Source organism: Borostomias antarcticus (genome assembly GCF_949987555.1).
Source record: "Borostomias antarcticus genome assembly, chromosome: 17".
Lineage (NCBI taxonomy): Eukaryota > Metazoa > Chordata > Actinopteri > Stomiiformes > Stomiidae > Borostomias > Borostomias antarcticus.
In genome coordinates, this window is record NC_140250.1 from 9,592,447 (window position 1) to 9,619,880 (window position 27,434).

Below are 27,434 nucleotides of genomic sequence, written 5' to 3' on the forward strand. Positions count from 1 at the left end.
GTATTGCTTAGCCTATATTCACATTTAGCTTCCTCAATGGGTCAAGACAATATACAATGTAAACATTTACTCGGTACAATAAATATCACAGCCAAGAATAGATGTGAAAGTTGTGATCAAGATGCATTAGATCTTTATTTATGCTCGAGAGGCACTGAGGTTGCCCTCATTTACAGTGATGACGAGCGATCTTGCACCCAGCCACTGCAAAACTGTCAGCTAGCAGTCTGAAACTGGCAGCTAGCAGCCTAGCCTATTTGCAAAACTGCTGCAAAAGTGGCACCTACCATCCTAGGCTATTTGCATGTCAATGTAGGCTCATTGAGAATTCTGTGAATGGTGGGGGTTGTAGTGTGAGCCTGCCCACTGACTGCAAAACATTGGGTTTCAAAATGAACTAACGTTAGTGGACGAGTGTGCCTGACAAATGTGAAATTAGCAGAATCGTATTGTCTAACTCAGTAGTGGCGACCGCCCATGACTGTTGCTCTCGATGTAATTTTGTGTGTGGAAAAACGAGACAGTGCCAGTTTCCAGTGCAATGTTGTTGTTTTTTTGTTGTTGTTTTCTTAGGCTTAGCCTAGCCTAGCCTAATGTGTGGCTGAACAGCCAGTCAGCCCCGTTGTGATTTCAGATTATTTTCAATCTCACGCACCGTTCCTTCATGGATCACGAGGGTAGCCTACCTACACCGAATCCAATTCAATTGGGTCATAAGTGATACGCCGATAGGCCTATAAAAACATACATGTTCAAATAAAATGCCACATCAGATGCCACAAAGTAAACATCATCTCATCACTTAGGAGAGTTGGCTGAAATAAAAGGTTGCTCCCTGTCCTTTGACATTCGCTACCAGCAAACAGACAGCTAGGCCTATTTGCATGTCAATGTAAACCAGTGGGGGTTGGGGAGGGCTACAAGGTATGGCTTGGTTAGCCTACAGCCCTACCAAGAAATGTTACTCATAGTAGGCTAGTTCTGCTTCATTCTCACAGCAATTTTCTGTAGGGAGGCTTTAGCGGCTTTACAAACCCTTCTCTAGAGAGAAGCCGTCTGACCGCCTGATCCCAGCATGGTATGAGGTGAAGGACAATCTGGTCTCTGAGCTAAGGCAGGTTAGCAAGGTAGCTGGACAGCCGTCAGTCAGGACCACTACCTTACTGTAACTGTGCACTACGTCTGGGAAGGTCAGATGAAAGAGAAGGTCCTCAAGACGAGAGCCGTGTACGAGGCACAGACAGGGCATGCTGTGGCTGAGGAGATAGATGAGATCATGGAGGACTTCAGCATCCAAGAGAAGGTTGTGGCAGCCACAGTTGACAATGCCTCCAACATGGATGTTGCTATAAATAAGCTCCACCTTGTCAAATTTGGGTGTTTCGCCCATACACTCAACATGGCAGCTCAGAAGATCTACAAAATCCTACAAGTGTCCAACTGGGCAGCCAGGGTCCGTGCCACAGTGGTGTGGATGAAGAGGTCCCACATGGCCAAAGTGGTCTTGAAGGAGAAGCAGCAACTGCTCAGTAAGATCACATCTCAGTACATTCTTTTGATTATAGATACATGATTGAAAAATTAATGATATTAAAGTGTAATGGTAATTTAATATTGTTTTTTGAATCATGCTTTTTATTATTATTTTGTCATTAAAGATAACAGCAACATACAATATGTTATTCACTCAAATAGTTGAAATGAAAATTAATGCTAGTAAATGGATAGATTTAGGGTCTTTTTTTAGGTCAAACATCCGTCCGAGAACGGGCAGTTTCACACAACAACTGGAGCGCCCTAGAAATCGGTTGTGACCGCTCCGAAAACACCTCTTCAGGAGGGTCTCGGAGCGGCTGTTTTAGTGCGCACTTGTCTGCGATTGTTGTCTTCACATAGGCCCATACAGAGCGTTCTCGGGTCCAAAGCTCGTTTGGTGCGCACAAAACTATATGTGTGAAACCACCCTAAGTTATTCCCTTTACGCACAAATATTATGAGCGGATATTTATTCTTGATAAGTTCATGAAGTAACTTACAGTAGGATTGATCATTTTGTGTGCATAAACAGTGGCTAAGCATAAAACATAAACAAACAGAGCTAGCTAACATACAGTGCTAACATAAACAGTGCCAGCTAACATAAGCAGTCGGCAACATTACAGTAACGTCAAAATTACCGGTAAGAATGGGCTAACGTTTGTGAGGCTAGCCAAACTTACATCATCGACGAGATCCAAATTGTTGTCACGTCTCCAAATCCCCCAAGCTCCTCTTCTGATGAGCTGGACTCAAAGACAGCCTCTAAAACCTCAGCACATCTCCTGTTTTTTGTTTGTTTGCTCATTTTATCTCCTCCGGTAGCCTAAGTTCATTCAGGTAACGTTAGCCCAGCCGGTTTCAAAACATCCTCCCTAGTTGTTTGCAAACCACATGGCCCAGGTTTATCCAATGGGGGGCTCTCTTGATAGAAAGTGGTGAATAATGTGGATGGTCATTGGTTTATTATGTCTGAGACTGATAGACAGCTGAATCCATGGGGAAAGCTCCAACCAATGGAGATTCAGAGAAGGCGGCGTAGGATACCTTCAGGAACCAATCATAAACGCTGTAAATCAAACAGACGTCTTATACACAAAACAACGGTGTAAAATTATGTATATGATTTCTGTGCGTGTTGATATGGCTGAAAAATCTATAAAAACGTACGACGCCCGTGCCACCGCAGGCGCAGACTCCAGAGGGATAAAGCACAGTTATTTTTACTCACACCAATGCTCCTATATAATTATAATTATATTATACTCCCAGTTATAATATATATTTGCTTTGTCCAGATTGCCAGTTGAACAAAAACGACCCAAGTGCCAAGTGCAACATTGTAACATATTATTCCCTGAACCGATGCAAACGATCTAGAGCAGGGGTGTCAAACTCTGGCCCGCGGGCCAAATTTGGCCCGCAGTGTAATTATATTTGGCCCGCGAGGCAATACCAAATGACTACTAGAGCTGGCCCGCCAGTATTATACAGCGCATTCACCGCTAATACTACAAATCCCATAATGCTCTGCTGTTGTTTTGGCTCGTCAATCAAGACAGGACCCAGAAACGCCCTCTCTTCTGTGACAGTAGTCATAGCAATCTCATACTACAACTGTAACCATGTTACCCCTTCTTAAAAATGGCGAAAAGAAAGGCAGAAAACAGAAGCTTTACGTTATGTAACGTCTCACTGTGATAGAGACACCTGTGTTGACCTAGCCGGCCGCTGTGTTTGCTCTGTTCCTGTTCATTCAATCCTGTCTGCCTTCTTGCCGGCCTGTCTGCCTGCCTGTCTGTCTGTCTGCATGCCCGCTGTCTGTCTGTCTGTCTGGCTGTCTGTCTGTCTGCCTGTCTGTCTGTCTGTCTGTCTGTCTGTCTGTCTGTCTGTCTGTCTGTCTGTCTGTCTGTCTGTCTGTCTGCCTGGCTGTAGGACAGTCAGGGTTTTACAAGCTTCTCTACTGAGCAGATGGAGCACCAACACTTGTGTCTGAGGGCGTTTTCACATATGTTAGTGCACACCATTGATGCGCACCAAAAGCGAAAGTGATAAGTGCATATTCAATGTTAAAGCAAAACTTATTTGGGTCCATATTAAAATTTTAATTTGTTCAATGTTGGCCCGCGACTTTGTTCCGAGTTTTAAATTTTGGCCCACTGTGTATTTGAGTTTGACACCCCTGATCTAGAGGGTTGAATAGGCTGCACCCCTAGTAATTTTGCATTCATTCACTAGCCTACATAAGCATTCACATCCATACACGTAAGGGTGTGTTTTCAAGACATTTACAACATTTCAAAATTCAACATTTGCATCATAAACTATTGAGTGCTATTCGTTTGAGGACATTTGACCTGTGTTGAGCTGATAGCATACGTTTTGAGATTAAACACAGTTTTCTCTAAATGAGCCATTGTGTGAGTGTAACCTTTTGCATTCATTGTTGAAGTCACATATAGTCTACCACAAAAATATTATTGCTGTGCACATTCTTATATCCATATGTAAGGATGGATTATTCATTCAACCTTGATTCCTATAAAAAAAAATAAAAAAAACATATTGATGAACCTAGGCGACATCTGCTGGGAGAAAGTAGCATTGCAGCCTAAAAGTCAGGTAAAAAAAGATGGCTGACCGGCTTTTAGCCAGAATTCACAAAAAAAATGACCAAACTACCTTTTCCTGGTGGGATTTTGAAGTTTCAAAAACACTGACACGTAAAACGCACATATCTAGGAAAAGTCATGAAAGCAGGGCGCTGTAACTTGAACGGTTGCAGATAATTATTTTTTTATGTAGTTGCATGGGTCACCTTGACCCACCCTCAGCTATTCTAGTGTTAAGTGCTCTGCTCCTCTCTCTCTCTGTGTACAGTGGGATAACCAAATAACAATGCAGTTTATAAACTGACAACCTTGACTTGAGAACCTAAAATGTTCTGGTGAGAACGTCACTGGATGCTAGGATCAGTTCCAAGGGTTATTACTGGGAATCCTTAACACAAAACATACAATGTTACCTCCATACAGGAACGCTCACTGTACTGTACTAGTAGATAGCAGAAATCAATATTTTGATCCGTGAGGGTGTCTGCAGGTATGCCATGCACTTTTATCCCCCCTCCGTGATATATATTAAAGTCCTCACATATTCACACAAGTCCTTATCGATCCCACCCAGAATGACTGCATGCGAGATGGCATTACAAGGCCACAGGGGTTAACCATAAGGATGATGAGATGAGGATGTTTACATTGTACATGGACGCATCATGCTGCGTCTGCTGGTGTCACTTGTTTTTATAGAATGCTTTACTGACAATGACTGTACAGTCAGTTCACTTAGTCTAGACAAATGACTTAATATTAAATGTAAATCTCTCCATATTATTTGCTATTAGATGCAATCAGTTTTTTCATCAGTGATTCATGGGCCTTCAGAAAATCAATAAAGGGGCTACCGCAGTCTGTTGTGCCAATATCTCTCCACATTAAGTTGGTTATATTATACATACATAATGCATATTTACAATTATCCTGGTTAATTGGCATTGCCCATGAGAAATAATTATTTATTTCCTATTGAAACTGATGGTGATATGGTAGGTTATCATCAGTGAAATAGAGGCGAATACCTCGTGGTCTACAGTGGTGACGACCACAGAGATAAAGCACCACTATGGTGACAGCTAACTGCCTGCATAAGCAAGCCATTCCCTCAAGTAGCTCTTAGATGAACTTAGAGTAGATAAACTTCGTTCACTCACTGCCTTATCGCCCATAAAGCAGACCACTAGCTCACTCTGGCCAATGTGCTAGCGCATGCACGAGGAGAAAACATGTGATTATCGCGGCTAACAGATCCATGCTAAACTTATCACGCCGGGTTATCAGTCGGCTGCACCCACCTGGCCTCGACGGCCCGCGTCACGACAGCGCTGCCCTCCAACCACACGCCGCACAGGACGCGATCCCTGAATTAGGCTGGGAGGGGATTGGCTGAGGCGGTGGAGTTAACTTGGCTGTTCCGTGGGACACACTTCCTCCATCTGGGTTTGACCGATGGCTGATATCTGACATCTTAGAAGTGACCTGGGAGAAAAGTGAAGGTATCTTAACACACCCACTTCCTCGGCCAATGAGATCCCAGCTGGGGTCGGCTGAGGGGCAGTGCGTAGTGAGTGCTAACTAGAAGTGTGTATTGTACTGTACACACACACACACACATCCATTCAGCTCACATCTAGGGCTTCATCAGCAGATTCACCAAACCAAGCTAATTCACTTTTCTATTGGTGAAAAAAAAAAAATCAATCATGAACTGCAGCCTTGTGTGCGGAATGAGAAACTGATATCAAACCACCATGCCTACTCTCCAGATCTATGTGTGTTGTTTTCCCATTTCTGAGTGGGTATCATTCAGAACACCTAACAGGAGCTGCTTCCCTGTGAGGGAGCACCATAACAGGCCACCATTTGGACAGCTGTCAGGTCTGACCGCCCTCCACGGACGGTGACCTCATTACTGTCAGGGGGAGCAGGGTTGGGCGGAGCGCCACCCAGCACCGTAGCTCATCCATCTGCCTTGGCCGCAGCCTTAAAAAAAAACCATCCCTCTAGAAGTGCTGGCAAAATATTCTAAACTATTTTCTGTCCTGTTGTTCAGTGACCAATTCTATGGTGTTGATAGTCAATCCCAGCCCCTCCCATGCCTCTGGTTTCAAATGTTACAGTTTTTGACCGTCACCGTTTCTTGTTATTATGACCCGTGATGATCCATGTAGACTTGGGCCTGTTTTTTGTTTTGCTATGTTTACATAGGAGTACACTGTATATCACTGGTTGGTGCAAATTGTGTTTGTTACCTCCGCCCCTGCGAAAGCACAGGATGAAAGGTAGTGTTTCCGGTGGCCTGTGTTTATTGGTTTATTTATTTACTGGTTATTTATTGGTTTGTCAGGATTACGCAAAACCTACCTGATCAATTTTCATGAAACTCGGTGTGGGAGTATAATATGGGCCACCGTAGAACCCATCACATTTTGGAGCGGATCCAACCCGATGAGGGCGCCACAGAGCCACCCAAACACCGCCGCCCATTCACCTCCATTCATTGTCAATGGGGGGTCTTGAAATGGCCATATCTTGCCGTGGGAGGGTCACAGAGACACGAGGTTTGGACTGGCATAAAGCTCGACCTTATGAATGCAACAATACCAAACATATCCTGCTCGAACGCACGTGCACGCACAGAGCCAGGTAACCCATTCATGGGCGGAGGTCTGTGCTCTCTGAGCACCATTTCTAGTTGAATATATCATGTTAAAAGTAAGATAATGATAGATGTTGATAGATAGTGAGAGATGTTACTGTAAATGTTAAATACAAGAGGAGTATGTTGGCCATCTAATTAAAAAGGATAGCTGGATTTTAGTAAGTCTCTCCCTCCCTCATAGAGTGCCTAAGCGGAAGCAGGAAGAGAAAACCCCCATGGGACCTTTAATTGGAAAAAATATGAACGGTAGTGAACGGCATGAGAAAAATAATTTCTCAATCCCGATTGACTTGTCCCATGACCATCATATATGTTTGTCAATTTAACACATAAATTTCAGTTAACTTGCAAGTTATCCAATATTAGCTATAGTAGCTGACATTACACTCGTTAAACACTCACCAAAACCTTGTAAAGACGATCTCACATGCCAGCTCTTACAGACCTGACTAACTCTCCTTACGCATGGCCGCAGCTTTCAACATTGCCAGACTAATAGTGATTTTCAACTCTTTTAATAATTTTAAACTCGTTCTGGAATAACTGCTCTTACGTCTTACGACAAATTGCAACTTTCTTGACCTGCAAAATTATGTTTTAAATTGACAAACATCATATGTGTATGGTCATGGTACAATTCAAACGGGATCAAGAAATTGTTTCTCGCTGTTCACTACTATTTTTAATAAGGTGCCATGGGACGTCTCTTCCTGCTTCCACTTAGGCACTCTATATCACCTGATTTCCTCAATAGAGACATGTTGTTCCTTGTTTACAGTGTCTGGACCTGGATAAGTTTGAGGCCGTCCCGAGCGAGAGCCATCTGGTGACCGAAGCCTTGGAGCTTCTGAAGGACAACAGATACTGGGCTGGCATCGTTTTCCAAGACCTGGAGCCTAATACCAGCCACCCCCCTCCTCATGTCAAGTACACAATCCGCATGGACATCGATGAGGTGGAGCGTACCAATAAGTTGAAAGAGAGGTATGCCAAGAACACTTTTTTTTCTTCTTCTTTCGTCTACATACAGCACTAAGGAGCACTGCAAATCTGTAACCTTAATTAGTGGCTCTGTTACTTGGAATGATTAACCAGTACCTGTGAGTCCATTACCAATGTCACCTATTGTGAAAAATGGACGATCTCATGTCAGTTGGGAGAAAGCAGTGAAAGACCAAATATCGGTGGAGCTTTTGACTGTTTCATCCCACGGTTTCTCACCCCGTGTTTTCTTTTAGACACTGACTGTGACGTGTGTCCTTTTAATAAGGTTATGGTCCCCTGGGGCGCGGGACCACTCCTTTAAGGACCTGCGCTATGTGTGGGGAGGCTTCGCCTATCTACAGGACATGATGGACCACGGCATTATACAGACACACACGGCCAAAGCCCAGCCTCTCGGCGTGTTTGCCCAGCAAATTCCGTACCCCTGCTACGTGAATGATGCGTGAGTGTTAAACCTTTTATCTGTCGGACGGAGATAGGGGGTGCGGGTGGAGGCATTACCGCAATAAAAATGTACTCTGGGAGCTCTTTTGGATGTGTTTAAAAAAAAAAAAAATTACCTTCCTGTGTTTTCCTTTCCCTGCGTGTTACTGGTTCCCAGTGCCATCACATGCTTGGGGAGAAAGGAGAGAAAAGCCTCTTGCATTGATCTTGAAAGTCAAACATGAAACTTTAATGCCCGTAAGGAGTTTAATTATGAATTGTGGCAAGGATGGGGAGAAAGCACACACTGTGGCACAGTAGGCGGACACAAGCGATGGATTCTGCCAAACCACAGGCCATTCCTGAGCACCACATACTGTACCTGAGCAGCGGTAGATGGATCTTCAATTATTCAGACTACAATCTCTTTCTCCCATCCCTACCTTTCAATTTCACATTTCCTCCACAAGAAAGAGCACAAACATCGAAGCACAATTCCCAAGACCGTCACGTGCGGAGATGGAGAGAGAGCATTCTGTTCTCTGTTAGTCAGGTATTTGTCAGTGGTGCTGCATTATAACCCATTAGAATACCCTTCCTTTACCAAGGGAGAACAGTGATGCACTACAAGCTCTCAATCTTCCGCCGCTCTGATTTCCTCAGAGGCCAGAGAATTACTCCCATCGAAAGTGCATCATCATCTCCATTAATAAACTCCGGGCCAAATGATGTCATCGGGGAACAGATCATTACAAGGGAGATTTAAGTCCAATAACGCAATATAACGTTTCAGGGGGAAGGATACGGATATGTTTGTCCCCTAGCGAAAATCTCTGTCCCAAAGACAATTCGATTTAATTAACAAGCACAAATATTTTGAAGTCTGCAGCACAGTGGCCATTCAACCTCCTGGTACTTAAGGCTGTCATTCGTGCGTGGGTTGTGCAGAAGACTCAAGTCCTGTTTTATATTCCAAAGTCACGGTAACAGGTTAACCTCATATTGTAGTCTCCTATCTAGGTCTCTCCAGTATTGGTATTTTCATTACATACGTTATAATCAACAATGCTTTGGTTTAATAAGCACCCGTAATTCACCCACACAAAAACCGCTTTATTATTGAGCGGGTAGCAACAGATCATGGTCAGCTGGCATAGTGCTATTCAAATACGTTTAACAATTACGAACACTGACAATATGCTTACTAGTAACATGACCTAGCTAACGCCACCGTTAATTCACCCACAGTTTCATGAATTAAATAATAAATAGAGAAGATACTTAACATTTAATATTCATTAGACCTTGTTTTGCTTGGGCCTGCCTAACAATGCCTATTTGTCCAGACGCCATTGCAGATTGTCCTTGAGGGTCCTGAATTTGGCACTGTATTCCTGTGGCAGGCCCACAAGGTGTACTGAACCAGACGAATATCAAATGACATTCAAGGGATTCTTGACCACCATCCATTTCAAGTGGATGGGGTCAGAGAAGGGGATTGCAGTATTGTGAATGAGGCAATATTGACAGTACAGTAGCACCAATTAACATGCATTCATTAAAGACGGACATTATCTAGTTGTTTTCAATAGTAAGTTATACACCATATATGATTTTCTTGTAAATCAAGACATTTCTTGGGATCAAGACAGCACATGTGAGAAGAAGAGCTCATTAGCAGTGTCGGTAATCTCTTTATTCATTTGGTCTCAACATCTGGACCAGCAAATGGTTTTGCATGAAAAGATGATCTCTCCTCAGCACACACAACATTGCTGCATAAGCTCCCCAACAGAACTGGGTTGAGTAACGTTTGAAAGCCACTTCAAAGCTGAATCACACATTTTTGAAACACAAGTCAGCAATCGGCTCCAGTAAGCAGCGGGCTCCAGTGGTGTGTCTCCAAAGCCAGCCTTCTCTCACAGTCTGTTGGTCCTCTGTACTCTCCCAGGGCACACTGGGAAGGCTCCATTTCTTGTTCATCATTTGCTACTGGGGGTTGCAAAATGAGCTAAAATGAGACAATCACAGCGGAGCATATTTCCCAATGCTGCCCTCCTGCTTCAGTCCCTTCTCCCTGAAACAAAGGATTAATAATTACATGAGATAAATGAGAGCCATAAAACACTGCAATACCCTTGGTCCCAACGCCGTTTACTCTTTCGCCCTCCTACCCATTTGGGCATTTGCGTAAATTATTAACACTTGAAAACCGTTATTTCATTCATTAATAATTGAAAATAGAATTGCAAAATGGGAGATGCACTAAGAAGCAGGGGGTATGATGGGAAAGGCAATGGTAATGGTTTTGATCTAGAGTCCTGTCCTGGTAGCAGCCAAAAGCAGGAATGGCACTGTGCATTCAGATTAACATGGTGTAATCTTCTTTCAACATTTTTCAGTTTAGAAAAGGTCTAGTCTGACTTTAAAATGTAATCTAAAAAAGCTGTGAACTTCTGATATTTTGGGGATTTCTGGTTAACAATTGAAAGGATGGCCCCTCACATAGGGAAGCTAGAGCAAGTACTATATATGAATTAAGATTATAAATAATACACTGTGCTGGAGCATGAATGAAAAAAAATACTCAACTCACTTCATCAAAAATGCATGTGTAAGGTGCTTCCTCAAAACTATATATATCATCTCCTCAGTTGAAGTGATAGCACTAAAAAACATGCAAATAGAAGCCTGCACTTAGCATGTGACTCTTAAAAAAAAAAAAAAAGATTGTTTATGTGCATTATTGGCTATGATTATGTATCAGCTATTATTATTATGCATACATGTATCATATGTTATATTTTATCTTGAGGAAGATTTCTAACATCAAGTTAGTTGTTTCCATTACTAATTTGGACTAGATACAAGGTGACCTTTCATTTGACCTCTGAGACTCATTAACAAAAGCCTTAGAAACTGCTAATGTGAGTGCCACTGGAGGTTTGGTTCTGATGTCTGCAGTCCTTAAAATGCACTAGAGGGCAAAATATGTTTGTCTTTTCTTTCCTGTTTTCCTTTTTTTCCATATTACAAAAATTTAAGTTGCAACGAACCCACTCAATATAACAAACACGTTTTAGGATCACTAACTAGTCATGTTTTGTTATCAAAATCCATTGTCTTATTAGAAGTTTGAACAGCCCTGAATCTTTGAAGCCCCTTTTCTTAGTGATTTCAGGTTTACCAACATTCACAGACGCATATCTTCTATAAATATTTGCAGATTTCAATGCATGGCACATCATTTGAAATCTTACAATTTACACTTTCATAATCTGTAAAAACTTAAAAATGACCTTGGCAGACATCAGGACCAAACCTCCAGTGGCCGGCACATATGTGTGTGCCTCCAGCAAACGAGCCCTCTTTCTGTCCCCCTGCCTCTTCAAACCCTTTCTACACAACATGTTAGACCATTACCCTGGTGTGGCAACAAGCCCTGTTGACATTTTAATCTAGAGATAAACAAACTGCTTTTGCCCTGCCTTTCCCATGTTCACACCCTGCACAACCACAGATGAAGGATAGGGATAAGGCCTGGCCCCTCTAGGGCTAGAGAAGACACACACTCATACTTTATTGACAGCTCCTATATGCAGCCTCACACTCTGTGGACCTTTTCTCTTCTTACCTGAGGCTGTGTTCCATATCAAAGGCTAATTTAAACAATACTGCAGTAGATGGAACAACGATATCATTAAAGGCCCCAACTAGCTTTTGAAATGCTCGCTTACTACAGCACAACAGGGTTGTAGATGGTGGTTCCACTTGATGCAACAACCACTACTCATACTCTTTTTTTGTACCAGCAGTAAAATTCTCTCTAAAAACATGTCCACAACCCTTGGATGAATTTTTCACCGTCAGCCTGCCTTGGCAGTGCATTTGCTTGAAATAAGGCAAGAGGAATTTAACATAATTACACAAATCTCTGGGGCTAGTTCTGTTCTCCTATCTTTTGATTTACTGAGAATGCAGTCTCCTGACTCTAATTTAGGTCATGGCTGGCGATGTAACTCCAGCCCCTCTGTAACATGCATCCAGTAGGAGATATATTACTTAAGCACCCTCGATCGATTGGGAATGCATTATTCAAGAGCATCTGGTGGCAAGGTTGTCAGTGTCAAACGTGGTGTGCATGACTGATCTTCCCGAGTGTGACAAGTGGAGAAGGAGTTAACGGGAGGATAGACTCCATGCTGTTAAAGAGATGTCAGGATAGAATCAGCACAGGGCGATAAAGGGATTAGTATTAGATCTGATGCAAATCATTACCTAGGGCGTGAGCCTGCTGTAAAGAAGCCTGCACATGAGGCTCTTCCATGCCAAGTGTTGAATATTTTGTTAAAATTTTATTTCTAGTCAGGTTTTCAAGTTCAAGTTGATGTCAGAACTTTTTTCTAATTATTGGTCCCTAGGTTTCTGAATGCAGTGTGTGTTGATCTCCTGCGGCTGCAAAGCTTCCTGTGAAACCAATACTTCCCTTGGGAGAACAGGAAGATCCAGTACTGCCCCATTCAAGCTCTCAAATGACTGAATTACCTCCTCATTACATTTAAGAGCTGCGTCAGTTTGTATCTTTAGTATGTAATAGTCAAGTTTCATTTTGTTTTCCAATTCTATATCCATCCATCTTCATCCGCTTATCCGGGGTCGGGTCGTGGAGGCAGCAGTTCCAGCAGGGGGCTCCAGACATCCCTTTCCCTGGCAGCATCAACCAGCTCTGCCTGGGGAATCTTTAGCCGCTCCCAGGCCAGTGCGGAGATGTAGTCCCGCCACCTAGTCCTGGGTCTACCCCGCGGCCTCCTCCCAGCCGGACACGCCTGGAACACCTCCCTAGGGAGGCGCCCAGGTGGCATCCTCACTAGATTCCCGAACCACCTCAACTGGCTCCATTTGACGCAAAGGAACAGCGGCTCTACTCCGAGTCTCTCCCGGATGACTGAACTTCTCACTCGATCTCTCAGGGAGAGCACAGCCACCCTCCGGGGAAAACTCATTTCGGCCGCTTGTATCCGTGATCTCGTTCTTTCGGTCATGACCTATCCTTCATGACCATAGGTGAGGGTGGGGACGAAGATAGACCGGTAGATCGAGAGCTTTGCCTTTTGGCTCAGCTCCCTTTTTGTCACAACAGTGCGGTAAAGCGACTGCAGAACCGCACCAGCTGCTCCGATTCTCCGGCCAAACTCCCTATCCATGGTTTCCTCACTCCAATTCTATATTTATAGACTATTGTTATAGTCTAACATGTTATTCTTTAAAAAAAGAAGCTGTTGATTTCAAGTTAAAGGAGAATGCTCTTTTTCGACAACCTGGATCTTATTTACGGCATATTATAAGACGTTTGACTCACCGAGATAACTTTGGTGTAATTCGGAGGCCTGCAGAAGAAATTTAAAATCCAGCGCGAGCCAAGTATATCCATGTTATGGCGGCGGACGGGGCACCGAGAATGCAGTTTCTAAAAAATGTTTTTTCTGTCGCGAAACGGATGTTTTCATCATTTCATCTATTTTTATGAATTGCTAGTTGTGCTTCCATAGAGCGAGGGCTTGTTGTGGTTTTCACATGCCTCTGTAATATGACCTTTAGAAACGTCTTTAGAAATGAAATAATGCTTCCGCACTTGCTCCAGCACACACGCGCACAGCACGCAGACTGGCTATTCTCCGTCTGTAGGCTACACTCGCAGCTCACATTCTCTACGCTACGATCGGCTTCCATCATATTCTAAGTCATCTTCTATATCCTCAAAATCTGATAAATATTCAGCCATATTGCACACAATATTCCATGCACCAACAAGCCGATCGTAGCGTAGAGAATGTGAGCCGCGAGTGTAGCCTACAGACGGAGAATAGCCAGTCTGCGCGCTGTGCGCATGCGTGCTGGAGCAAGTGGGGAAGCTTTATTTCGTTTCTAAAGACGTTTCTAAAGATCATATTACAGAGGCATGTGAAAACGACAACAAGCCCTCGCTCTATGGATGCACAACTAGCGATTCATAGAAATAGATTGATAACAACCGTTCTAAGTAAGCTTCTTCTACAGGCCTCCGAATTACACCAAAGTTATCTCGGTGAGTCAAACGTCTTATAATATGCCGTAAATAAGGTCCAGGTTGTCAAAAAAGAGCATTCTCCTTTAAGTTGGAGTTAAAGATACACCGAGAGGGACGATGGAGAACATGTTGCTTCCGTACTTTGACGTTTTTCCGCCTGAAACGGGCTGCAAGTGCGGGACATACGTTTAGATGAATTTCATTGGAACGTTATCGAGTGGGCGGGATATTAAACACTTGAGGCTGCAGAGTAGTTGACGTTTTGATTGACAGGGTGGATGTCATGAGATTATTGGCCTAAAATCTAAGGTACCTGGTGTCGTACAGATGTGAGAACATAAGAATGTAACTTGACCCGCGGTATTCTAACAGGCGCTTTACGGCATTCTGCACCACCGCTCGCACGCCCATAGGGGCGCAGTAATACTACTCATTGACCCATTGCTGTAGCTCATCTCGCACATGAGCCTACCTTGTTCTCAAACTCCTTGTTCTCTGTCTAGTTGTAATGTAATTATTACGAACAATGCCTATCTATCTATAGTTTCTATCTCTGTAACTGTCGCCGGGTCTATATCTGTTAACTCATGTGTCGGGACAAGTAGAAGTTTAATACATTAGGCTAACTGAGTGTTCTCATATGGAACATGGCATCAGGACGAGTAATATGGCTAACGGAGCTGACCAGAGATGTGTTTGAAATGGTTCACTCACTCCCTATTCCCTATGTAGTGCTACTCATAGTGAACTACATAGGGAATTATTTAACAGTTTTGGGACACTACATGGAATAGCATTGCGTAGGATATTCATGATGCAAACAAGCAAACGCGCCGATCACTGATGGCAGCAGGTTGAAATGTCAGGAAGTATTCAGGTTCCATGTTTAGTTGAATGATGAATCCCATATAAATGGTTGGAATTCTAATGATGTGCAAGTGTGATTTTGTCAACTTTAGTGCTGTCTGCTAATAGCAGGCTGTGAAGCTGCACGATAAGACCGTGATAGCAAGTTAGCTCACGACAGAAGCTTCCATAATATTAACGGTAGCTGTCGGTGGCTAAAAAGATAGATAGCTATCTTACAGATAGCTAACTTTACAACGATGATTCCTGTAGCTATTTTGATGCTATTAGTTCAACTTCTGTTTCTCGGGCAGGAACGGAGACGAGCTCGCATTAGCAGCAAAGCAGCTAGAGGAATGATCTTAACATTAGCTAACTGCTTTAGCCACTGATAGCTACCGTCTTCTTCACTTCTCCTTCGGTAAAACATGACACCGTTGTATTGTGGTATTGTGGAGTGCTTAGGCAGAAGCAGGAAGAGAAACCCGTCATGGGACCTTAAATCAGAAAAAATATGGAATGGTAGTGAACGGCGTGAGAAGCTATTGTAAGCTAGACTGCAACGTAAACCACCATTCACGTGACACAGGGAACAGACATCAGGGGTCAGCTAGCTAGCTAACTGTACCAGTTAGCTCACAACTATGTGAACTCAAACTCCTTGTTCTCTGTCTGGTTGTAATTTTAATTATTACGAACAAAGCCTATCTATCTATAGTAGGCCTATCTCTGTAACTGTCGTCGGGTCTGTATCTGTTAACTCATATGGAAGGTATCGGGACAAGTAGAGGCTTAATACAGTAGGCTAACTAGCTAGCTAGCAGAGTGTTCTCATATGGAACATGGCATCAGAACGAGTAAGCTAGCTAACGGGGTTGACTAGAGATGTGTTTGAAATGGTTCACTCACTCCCTATTCCCTAAGTAGTGTTACCCATATAGTGAACTACATAGGGAATAATTGCTTCGGATATTCATGGAATGTACACACCAGTTAGCTAGCAACTACGTGGACACAGGCTGATCTACTATACGGAATTGGACCGAGGAGTGTTCTCATATGGAACTAGGCTAACACAGTTGTTTCAAGACCAGCAGTAACGTTTGTGGTTTAATTTTTGTCCTTCGCTTGGCTATTCTTGTTGGGGTGAATTGACCAGCTGTTTCAAATCGCCGGACGAGATGCCCGCTTCTATGACTGGATCTACACAGCAAACAAGCATAACAGTGCGTCATGAAGACCGACGACTTGCTACATTAGGCTACCTCCTGGAATACCCCACTTAAGGTCTTTCATATTGACATTCTCTTGATGGTCTGGGGAGTTGCAAGACGTGTTAAGGGAGTGCATCAGTCGTGATCCTTGACAGTAGGCTACCAGCCTGCGCTGCGCATAGCACAAAGTTGGATGAATGGATGGACTTATTGGAATCCTGGAAAATGTTGATTGCGCTCTAAAATCATGAAAGCATAAATGTAAAAATGCAGCAACAGAAGTAGTCTACGCCAGTACCGTATGGTACATGTTGTTATCGCGCGATTCTCGCGCGGATTGTCCTGGGTTGACCTCCGTTTGTATCTCTCTGGTCCGTGTTCTATATAAACGCCATTGAACCGTCTCTGTTCGTGTCTCCGCTCAGTTATTATAATACAGCCTCAGCTGGCGCTAGGTGAGATGGTGGTTTAAATGAATGGCAACACGTAGGAAAGCATCAATTGAGACTGGTGATAATGCTGATAATCTACAGTAGGGCCTACCTCTGGCTGAGTTCATGGTTACAACCATTCATCTCTTACACATGGGCCTATAGGATACTTGCACAATCTACATTGGACGTTAAATCCATCCATCTATCAATCAAACTAGCGAATTCAATCCAACACCTGTGGAATGGCCGGTCATGGCAAAGCACCCGCTAACGTAGGCTACCCCCCTCCCCACGATCCAGGCTAGGAAACCGGTCCATCCAGTTTATTTGAATATAAAATAATTTGTAGAGGGGGGCGGGGGTTACAATAGTCTAGTCCAGGTTCGCTGGCGAGTGGCGAGCTAGTCAGATATGGCGCATGCATGTGTGGACATTGTAGGCCGATTCTGTAAAACCTAAAGAATAAAAGTAGGCTACGTTCAACATTCATTGGAGTGGTCCAGTTGGATAGGCTAGTGTAATCTAAATAAATTTAGGACCTGTATTTTCAGTGTTTGCTGGTAGCGAATGCCACAGACAGACAGGGAGGAAATCTATTTGTTTCATTGTTTCATTGTTTGTGCTCTGTATGCACAAGATAGTTAATGTCCGGATATAATTGGCAGAAGGGCGGGAAAAAACCCTATCAAAGGTCAAGATTAGAAGGGATTTGAAGATGTAATTGGTCATTTTAAATGGGCCTACTTTTTGAACTGACTGCATCGATCAATGCAATACTCTTTCCATGTTTTTCAGTTTAACCCTTTTCATCAATAAAACATCATTTTTACAACCATGTCTCATTGATTGGGAAGGCATTTAGAGCTGCCGGTCTATTAGCCTACTTATTCGGACTCAGAGGATGACATAACTGTTTATTGAGAAACAATTGATAGGCAGGCTGGGCTATATAAAGAAATACCACAATGCATGTAGTCTAGATATATTACATTATGGTTATACACTTTATGGTAGACTGTCCTCTCGCTCGCTATAAGCAGGCTACATTGTGGCTGTTTTGTTCATCGCAGAAGCCTATAGCCTAGGCTACACATTAAAATAAATTTTAAAAATAATATAGAAGGAATCAGAATATGTGGAAATTTAATTTTAACCTATTTTAATAGAATTCAAATTGTGCTTAGAGGGAATTATTTTCAACGGACATTATGACCTGAGCATCTATAGATCATGCCAACACTAGCCTAACTGATGTGGCCTTCAACTTTGCATGATTTGCATTTGCATTGTTTTAAATGTTACTAAAAGCAACATATGATTTGTATGTGTCTGTAGGCCTATGACGCCTTTCTCATATTTTTTAGAATAAAGCCTAGGCCGCACTTTAACAAGAATATTGCCTACACTTCACAAAAGGAGAAGAATCGATGAAACGGCTACAAGAACAGCATATTGGTCAAGGATCCAAATAAAACAGTAGTCTACTGTACAGATGCAGCATAGAAAGTAGATACATAATACCTAATTAATAATTATCTTAGTTAATAGGCCTATGATAACGCAACGCTTTTTACGGTATCCTAGGCCTATGCGTCTTGTGATTGTACTGTAGCCTAGGCTACAACTTAAGGCTAATTAGGCCCTATTGAATTCCTTTTATAGCCTACTAGGCTACTCATTATTATCGAATTATCTAGTTGATATATGAATAAAACAATAAGCCGTTTTAATGGCTATGAGCTACTAGTAGCTATACACGAGTAACTTGTGACGAGTTGATGCGCTCTGCTCTTACGCACGGTTGAGGCGGCAGCTCAAATACACTTCGCGCATATCCTCTGCACCTTGGCAGTGCAACTGCCACAGACAGCTATGGTGCACTTCATGCATTGGTAGACAGTTCTGTTCTTGCTGCAGCTTGTCTTCACCATGCAGGTATTTTTTTAGGGGTATTCTTCTGTGGACACTGCGAGGGGCGCCGCCGGTGGCTGTTTGGACGCCAGAGCGCGCAGCTCTTCAGCCAACTGGAGGATGTCGCGTCTGGGGAGGCTCTGCGTCTCTCCACCAGTCCCCAGCGAGTCCAAGCTCCCCCAATGAATAATACTTATTTATAATAGCCTACATAGCGCGAAACTGTGCATATAATAGGCTGTAGCCAGCGCGAAACTGTGCATTCCCTATAGCCGTTCATTGAACTGCTGGCGGCCAGTATAAATAAATAAAAAGATACACAATATTTTTTTATTTGATTGATCTTGAATATATATATATTCAAGATCATTCAAATAACAAAATATTGTGTATGTTTTTTTAATTTATAATTTAACAATAGGGGGTGCAACAGAACACAATTTTAGGGAAAGTCATTGACAGGCGGACTTCAATGTTTTATTAAAATATAGTTATGTGCAAATGAAAACCCACAATCGTCCAATGGAAGTCTTTGGCAGTTCTAAGACCTTACCCTGATTTTGGAAATCAGATAAAGGCGTTCACAAGACCATTTCAATAATCGCATTATTACAATTATCGGTTGATCGGCGTATAGTGTGCATGTGAACGCACTCACTGTCAAACCTGCCGCTAAGCACAAGATAGTTAATGTCCGGATATGATTGGCAATGAGTGATCTTTACTCATGGCAACTATGTTAATTTTGTATGGATCCACACCTCCGATCAAGCTTATTTTTTCTTTGTATCGTGCTGAAGCCATATAGCCTACTGCGCTCAGACTTGGCTACATTAGCTGGTGCCCCGTCTTCAAATTTACTTCCGGGGTTTACTAACAAATATATTTACAATACTGTTATTTTGCGCATTTGACTTAACAGCCACCACGTCTTGACCCGACGTCAGTTACCGAGATAGATAGGCTACTGTAGGCCTAGATATAGGTGTTCGTAATAATTAAATTACATCCAGATGGAGAAAACGTGTTTGAGAACAAGGTAATATTAACAATTAAACGTTATTTGTATAGCACCTTTCATACAGATAAATTCAGCTCAAAGTGCTTTACAACAGCGCATTTAAATTAAAGAATGTGAAATTTAATGATGCTTCATTCGTAGACTATAGGAGAAAAACACTGAGCCCAGCCTGCTAAATCTACTCAAAGATGCCACCTGGCGGTGGTGCATCACTAAAACGAAATAACACCCGTCTGAAATCCCACGAGATTTCCAACAGGATTTCCCTGCCAAATACCGCGAAGGTGAAATGCTGCAGCATGTGACATTTCTAACTTCCCACATCTGTAATTGCACGTGACCTACCGTTTTCCAGGAAGTAAGAAATTATATACTTTGATATAAGATTACAACAGTAGTAGTAGAATTTTGTAATTTTTTTGGGCATACTTCGTTGAATAGGTGAACACTATGACCAATTATGTGAACCAAAATGGGACAGAATGCTTTTTTCATTTCTGTGCGACTTTAAGTTGATTATCAAGGTATTTCTGTTACAATGACTGTGCGTATAGTTAAGCATGTCAATATCTCAATACCCCCTCTCTGTTCTGGGCCTGGTTCTGGCAGATGATGGAGATGGGTTCAGGTGAGGCCTTTATAGAAGGCCCTTCTCATCTAGTAAATGGACTCAAAGTGGCCCTGGCAGATTGTGCTGTAATTTGCAATTAATATGAGACGGTGCGTGATATGATATCGATATCGCATTTTTACCATCCCCAGGGAGCCACTACCCATGTTTGCTTGTTCAGGTCTGCCCCCTGCTCACTCTCCCAGGTGGAGGAAAACCTTTAGGCACTGATGGGGTAAAAAATAAATGGGTCTGGTCTTAAGTTGCTTGTGAAAATGGCTCTCATGGTACTGGGTGAATTACCAATTAAGGAAAGTAGGCCTTTGTTCAGAATGGTTTCTGTTGGCAAAGTTTCAGTAAGCCCCTTAACAATCACTCATTGAAAGTGAGAGGAGAAATTAGCTCAATGTAAACCTGAATGTACCAGAAGTGTACTTTGATGATTTTCTTATGAGTCATGAAAGTGGGGTGCTATTCTGCAAATACTCCCTTTGTATCCTGACTGACTAGCTGTGATGAACTGTGCTCTTACAGTATAGGGATTGCATTGAAGCGGGACTGATACGTGAGATCCATACTTTGTCAAATGTTGAGTCCATATGATACATATCCTTTACTGTCTGATAGAACATACAGTAGGTAACACGTAATTATATTGGCGTCAAGATATTGACATGGCATTTTGGTGGCATTAGGAAGCCGGTTTAATGTGGTGTTATTGTATTGTAACAGCATGAAATCATCCCGGACATGGCGTGTTATACTAAATGGATAGATTGAGCTGATGAACCAGTTTTGAAGGTTAGCTCAATGTAAAAGAAAAAAAAAGAACAGTGTTGTATCTTTGAAAGTGTTGGACCCCTGATTAAAAACCATCAAAGTGTTTGTGTTCATGGATCATCCCTTGCAAAAATGAGGTTTGTTGCAAGGGATGAACATCAACTTTGAAAAGGAATAGGTCGGTACAACATATGCCAAATGGGGAGAGCAATGGGAAGTCAATCCTGTCAGTGTAACACAATGTCAAAAGACACATGTGGTAATGATTAGCACTTCTCTCTGCAAAGTGACATCCAGTTTTGACATGAATGAGTAAGTAACCCAGACTTCTAAATAGTGCTCTGTCATCATCAGGAGGAAATCTACGTAAGTAAATCATTTCCATGAAAGGACTTTTACGAATTGATTTTGTTATTGCCGCAACATGCTTTTTAGACTCTTCTCCAAGCATCCGGTTCAAACATCTTCATATCGACACAAAAGGGGAGTAAACAACAGATCATCAATACATAATGCATCAGCTCCTATCTACAGTAGTTGCGACTCCCCTCCCTTATCAAAGCCTGGTCTGTCGATACCCCCGTCCGGGCATTTCCTGACCTCTTCGATTGCCTCCCTCTGCACCCAGCTTCATCCAGAGCATCGGAGGAATGCTGCCAATGTTCCTGGTGCTGGCCTTCATGTTTAGCGTCTGCATGACCATCAAGGGCCTGGTGCTGGAGAAGGAGCTGAGGCTCAAAGAGGTCCTGCGGGTCATGGGAGTCCAGAACGGTGCCCTTTGGTTTGCGTGGTTCGCCGAAAACTTAGTTCTGCTCACGGTGCCTTGTGCTCTCATAAGTGTCATGGTTAAGGTCAGTATGAAGAACCAAGGCATAGGATGCATAGGTTACGCAAGATATCAAATTACAAAGCACACAATCTTTTTGTTGTTTATTTTTCTGTGTATGTACTGTATTGTGGTGCAATTATTGTCACCTGCACCACTGGTTGTCTCAAACTTTGATGTCCACCGTCCTATTTACTATAGAAGTAAGCATGATGACCGCCCTCCAAATTGGAAACCTTTGGCTTTTAAGAAACTGTAGGATCTCTGTTGTAGTTAAGGTAAAAACCAATCAATTCAGATTGCATAGTTAGATTATTTTAAACAGTTGACACATTCATAGACGTCGGTATAGCTGGACCTTTTGTAAGGTTGTTGATAAAGTATCAGATTCATGAAATGGTTGTGCTTTGTAGTTTGTTATTCCTGGTTCCTGGTTAATCACCATACTGCCAATAGAGGATTTGGGATGAATCAGCCTTGACCTTTTGATTTTTAAATCACACCCACATGCTGACAATTTTTGCTTAAGAGGAAATCAGCCCCCTGTATGTCATTTTGGCTAATTTCATGTGATTGCATCAGTTCTCACCCTATGCTGTGCACATTAAAATCCGCAATGATAATCTATCTTGAAAATATATGGAACATATTACTTTAAAATAGTTACAGTCATTGGAAATTAATCATTCTTGAGGTACAATATGCAGTTCTGTGTACAGACAATATCAAAGATGAAACCCTGCAATGATGAATACTGCAATGATGAATATTGCAATGATGTAGGCCTAGTACGACAACCAAAGCTAGACTTTGTAATCATGCCTGACATTACATACTGGATAACCTTGGGATAATGCATATTGCTATGATGCATAATATTCTTGCCGTGCCCAGCGGATGGTAAAAACATGACTATTTGTACAAATCCAGTGCAAATGTTCAGGAAGGTTCAGGCCACTGATTATTTTCTCTTCTAAGAGTTCCCGTCCCTTAAGTGAAATGTCTAGACACGCGAGTTGTTTGCCCTGTCGTTTATATGTACATCACTCTTCAGTGTCATCGATCCTGTGACACGTGATTAAGTGGCTTATCTGTGGAATTGATCCCCTGTCTGTGCACTAATGTGCATCCAAACTAAATTATACAACAATTATCACAATGGGCAGGCCATTTTGTTCTCATCACCAAAAAGTGAAGCATTGTTGTTATCTGCTACTTGAAGGTGCAGGCCTCTCTTCAGCTTCCTGATTCTTACATGTGGATACGTGGAATAGAAAAGGATGATTCTTCATTTAGATCAGCTAATCAATTCCTGCAGTTTAATTAGAAAACGCTTCTGGTAAATAAAATTGATATTTGAGCAGCTGGGAGAAATGTAATTTCCCATCACCCTAATGCGTTTGCCAGCCATCAACAATTTGTAAACATTAATAACAATAAATTGAGTTAGGGCGGCTGCCTTAGAGGAATGATTGAGCATGATGTGTATTCAAATCATAGGCACATTCTAAATGTTAATTTCATGCCCATTTTCAGCGTATTAATATAACAGGGAATGAGAATTATCTGATGGCTGTGTCTGGATTAAGTGTGACGGCTCCCGTTCTGTCATCAACACCCGATTCTCTCCAATCGAGGCCAATTGTCTCTCCACTCCAGACTTGTCGCATTTAGGCTATTATGCTTTCCACTCAGGTGTTAAGTAGGTAAAGAAAAATGATATGGTCAATGGCGGAAATAATGACTCGCTGATAATCAATATACCCCTAAACCTTGGGGAAACCTGTTCTTCATTAACTTTTTGTTAACTATTTCCAACTTTGTCATGGTACTTTGGTTACTGGGTGTAAAGTACACAATCCACCTAAGTGCCACCACAATGCATGAACGCGAAACCACTATCAATTACTCAGTCCGCATGGTGCTAATAACTCAACTTGATTGTCGGAATTGCTCCTCTACTTCCTGGTGACTGCCCCTTGCTGTCCTCAGGTTCCTTCGGTCTCTAACGCGCTCCCTGCCCTTGTACCTGACCCTGGCCTGGATCTACTCAGTGGCCATGATGGTGAAGGGCGTCGTCCAGGAGAAGGAAGCGCGGCTGAAGGAGACAGTGAGGATGATGGGTCTGAGGGCATCCACCTATTGGCTGAGCTGGATGCTGTCCAGCATTCTGCCGCTGGCCATCAGTGCTCTGCTCCTCACCCTCATCCTCAAGGTGATTCACAGCTGATTGCCTTGTAATTCAAGGGAGACGTTGTCCTGCTCTTGGAGGGCTGTGGACAACAGATAGTTCGAAATCATAATGGTTGTGTTCTAGGAATGTAAACATGCCACAAATTATGGGTTATAAACAGAGGGATGCCACACAGTAGTATCTGAAGAACATGACATAGGACATTTAAAGGAACTATATTTTAGATTAACATATAATTGCATAACATACCAATTATGTACAAGCACTTCTCACAACACTGAACATCTATCGCTGTAGAGGATGTAATGAATAAAACCTTTATGAATATCTCTCCAAGAGTAGGAAATTATCTCTTCAGAAATGCTGGGGAGCAGAATGAAATCACCCTGGGAGGTAATAATGACTGGCTATAAACTCACAATTGAGTGAAATTAAAGGCTAGAATTCAAGCCTCAAAGATTGTGTCTGAGGGAGTCTGTCACATGGATCTTTAACACCCAGCGAGTCATTCTGCTCCACTTGCTGCTTTTCAAATCATCTACAATGAGCTATTTCAATCAAGTGCTTACAGTACTGCCTCATTTTTCTGGGGAATAATACACTCACAATCACTACATTCAATGGTAATGGACCAGCTTTCGGTCTGCACCACAGCTCTTTCCAGTTGGACACAAGAAACGGTGATGTCTCAAATGTTTGTTTCACATTTTACCATCATGTTTTTTTCTCCTCTCCTCCTCTGCCTCACCATGATCACCTCCGATGCAGTATGGGAAGGTCCTGCAGTACAGTGACCCCTCCGTGGTCTTTGTGTTCCTGCTGGTCTTCTGCATGGCCACCGTCACACAGTGTTTCTTCATCAGCGTCTTCTTCTCCAAGGCGAACCTGGCGGCAGCCTGCGGCGGCCTCATCTACTTCATCCTCTACCTCCCGCACATCCTCTGTTACGCCTGGAGGGACGTCATGGGCTTCAGGGTCAAGATCATCGTGGTGAGTGTCTCTCTTTAGGGATGGCTTCCCCTAGTCCCTGGCTGCACAGTGGAGGACATCATTCTATTGAGAATACATGTTTACCCCAGTCGAGGGTTAGGCCTAATCTAGATTTAAAAAACAGTTCCCATGTTTCAGAACTGCTTTAGCAAATGTTTTGTTGACTACATGTATCCCCTTGGCTTTCCCACTGACACCGCCAACATTTGTATGTGGGGCTCATTTGGGTCCTCCACTCGTACCCCACTTCCAGAACTGATCTATCAGATTGTGGCCCCATGTCAACTGCCCATGTGGGTTTCATGCAGGATTACACTTGGTGGTAGGTGGACCCCAACTGGGCAACATAACCCTAATCCTAAAACAAATCTCAGTCCCAATGAGCTACACGTCGCAACATTTTAGGCTATATACAGTAGTTGTCTAGACAGGTATCTTAGATTTACTACTGGACAATTCACCATCGGGCATTTAATGATATCTTATATTCCTGTGATCAGGGGTTAAATTGGGATTTGTTATCTGGGGGCCCTTAATTTAGCGGGTTTGACATGGGAGTACATGGGTGCATGCAGTGGCAGCAGTGATGGTGGCACTTAATACTGCTTCATACAGTAAATAGCAAATATCCAGCCTTTAATGATCTACCTATCTTTGAAATTAAATTATTTTTGATTAAAAACTATTCTAAAAAGTTGCTTCTCAATCCTATGCTGTGCTGCTCCACTCTGTGCTGCATCACTTTGTAGCTACTACAGGGTTGGGCAACTCAATCCTAGAATATATAAAAAGACTGTAAAGTTTATCAAATTCAACCAACGATAGATTAATCCATGCTCAGATAACCTAAAGCTAATTGAATAAAATGATAACTTCTACATTGCTTAAAGGAGTAGTAAAGGGAAAAATCATGTTTATCCCTGTTTTAAGGTTACTTATGATCATGTACAATGGTTCAGATCAAAACGTTGACAAAACTAGCACTTTTGAGAAAGTCTGATAATTGCTCTACCACCGTTTTGGTCATACAATGGATGTGGGTGGGCACCGTGAAAAATCATTAAAAAAACATGTTAAACTCTCAATTTCAAAGACAAGAAACTCACAGAGGTGTTAGTTGGCGTTCTGACATATAATTCGCCATAAAGTAAGATTCTAGTTCATCTGGAAAGGCTTTTTTAAATATTTAGCATAGAACTATTTCGTCGCAGCACATAGGTGTGTAAACTTCCGCAAACTAGGTAGCCTAGCAACATAAACAATAACAATAGCTACCGTAAGTAGTTCCGCTTCTTGAATCCCCTCTGCGGATTGATCTACACATCTACAACGGTCGCGTCAATACAAGTCAATGGATTTCATAAAATGATCAATTACATTACATTACATTACATTACATTACATTACATTACAGTCATTTAGCAGACGCTTTTATCCAAAGCGACTAACAATAATTGCATTTAACGTAGGAAGAGCCAATGTACTACTACTTGCCAGAACTCACAAGTGCATCTTCTTTCTAAAACAAACAAGTGACTAAGAGCATAATCTAGTGCTGAAGCAAAGTGCAAGAATCACAATCTAAAGTACAGTGCAATATAATATAATAAGTGCTTAGGTGGGAGGATTGTTGTAGTACTTCTTGAAGAGATGAGTTTTGAGCCTGCGACGAAAGATGGGCAGCGACTCTGCTGTCCTGACATCAGTGGGCAGCTCATTCCACCACTGCGGGGCCAGGACAGAGAAGAGCCGTGACCGTGTCGATCGACCGCAGGAGCCTCGGAGTGACGGGGCAACCAGTCGCCCTGAGGTAGCAGAGCGTAGTGGTCGGGAGGGGATGTAGGGTTTGACCATGGCCTGGAGGTAGGAGGGGGCTGTTCCTTTCATTGCCCTGTAGGTTAGCGCCAGAGTTTTAAACTGGATGCGAGCCGCTACAGGGAGCCAGTGTAGGGAACGGAGTAGGGAAGTTGTGTGGGAGAATTTGGGGTGGTTGAACACCAGGCGAGCAGCAGCTTTCTGGACAAGTTCCAGAGGTTTAATGGCTGACGCCGGTGCCCCCGCGAGGAGGGAGTTGCAATAAAACCCTACAGGATTCATACTTTGCAGCGAATTTCAGAACACCAGCGGACACCAATTACCCCCTCGTAGAGCTTCTTGTCTTTGAAATCGAGAGTTTAACATGTTTTTGAATGATTTTTCAAGGTGCCCACCCACATCCATTGTATGACCTAAACGGTGGTAGAGCAATTATCAACTTTCTCAAAAGTGCTAGTTTTGTCAACGTTTTGATCTGAACC

General features: G+C 42.7%; 1 protein-coding gene across 1 annotated transcript in view; it reads left to right on the forward strand.

Annotated features, from left to right (window-relative positions):
* LOC311320254 (phospholipid-transporting ATPase ABCA1) overlaps positions 1-27,434 on the forward strand; it is a gene marked incomplete at both ends in the record, with an annotated part of 445,813 nt that overhangs the window by 52,704 nt on the left and 365,675 nt on the right. The window contains 4 exons of the mRNA XM_084451987.1: positions 7,595-7,800; positions 8,087-8,263; positions 21,756-21,978; positions 24,916-25,137. Of these exons, the coding sequence (XP_084308113.1) occupies positions 7,595-7,800; positions 8,087-8,263; positions 21,756-21,978; positions 24,916-25,137 (828 nt within the window). The remainder of the gene's footprint in view (positions 1-7,594; positions 7,801-8,086; positions 8,264-21,755; positions 21,979-24,915; positions 25,138-27,434) is intronic.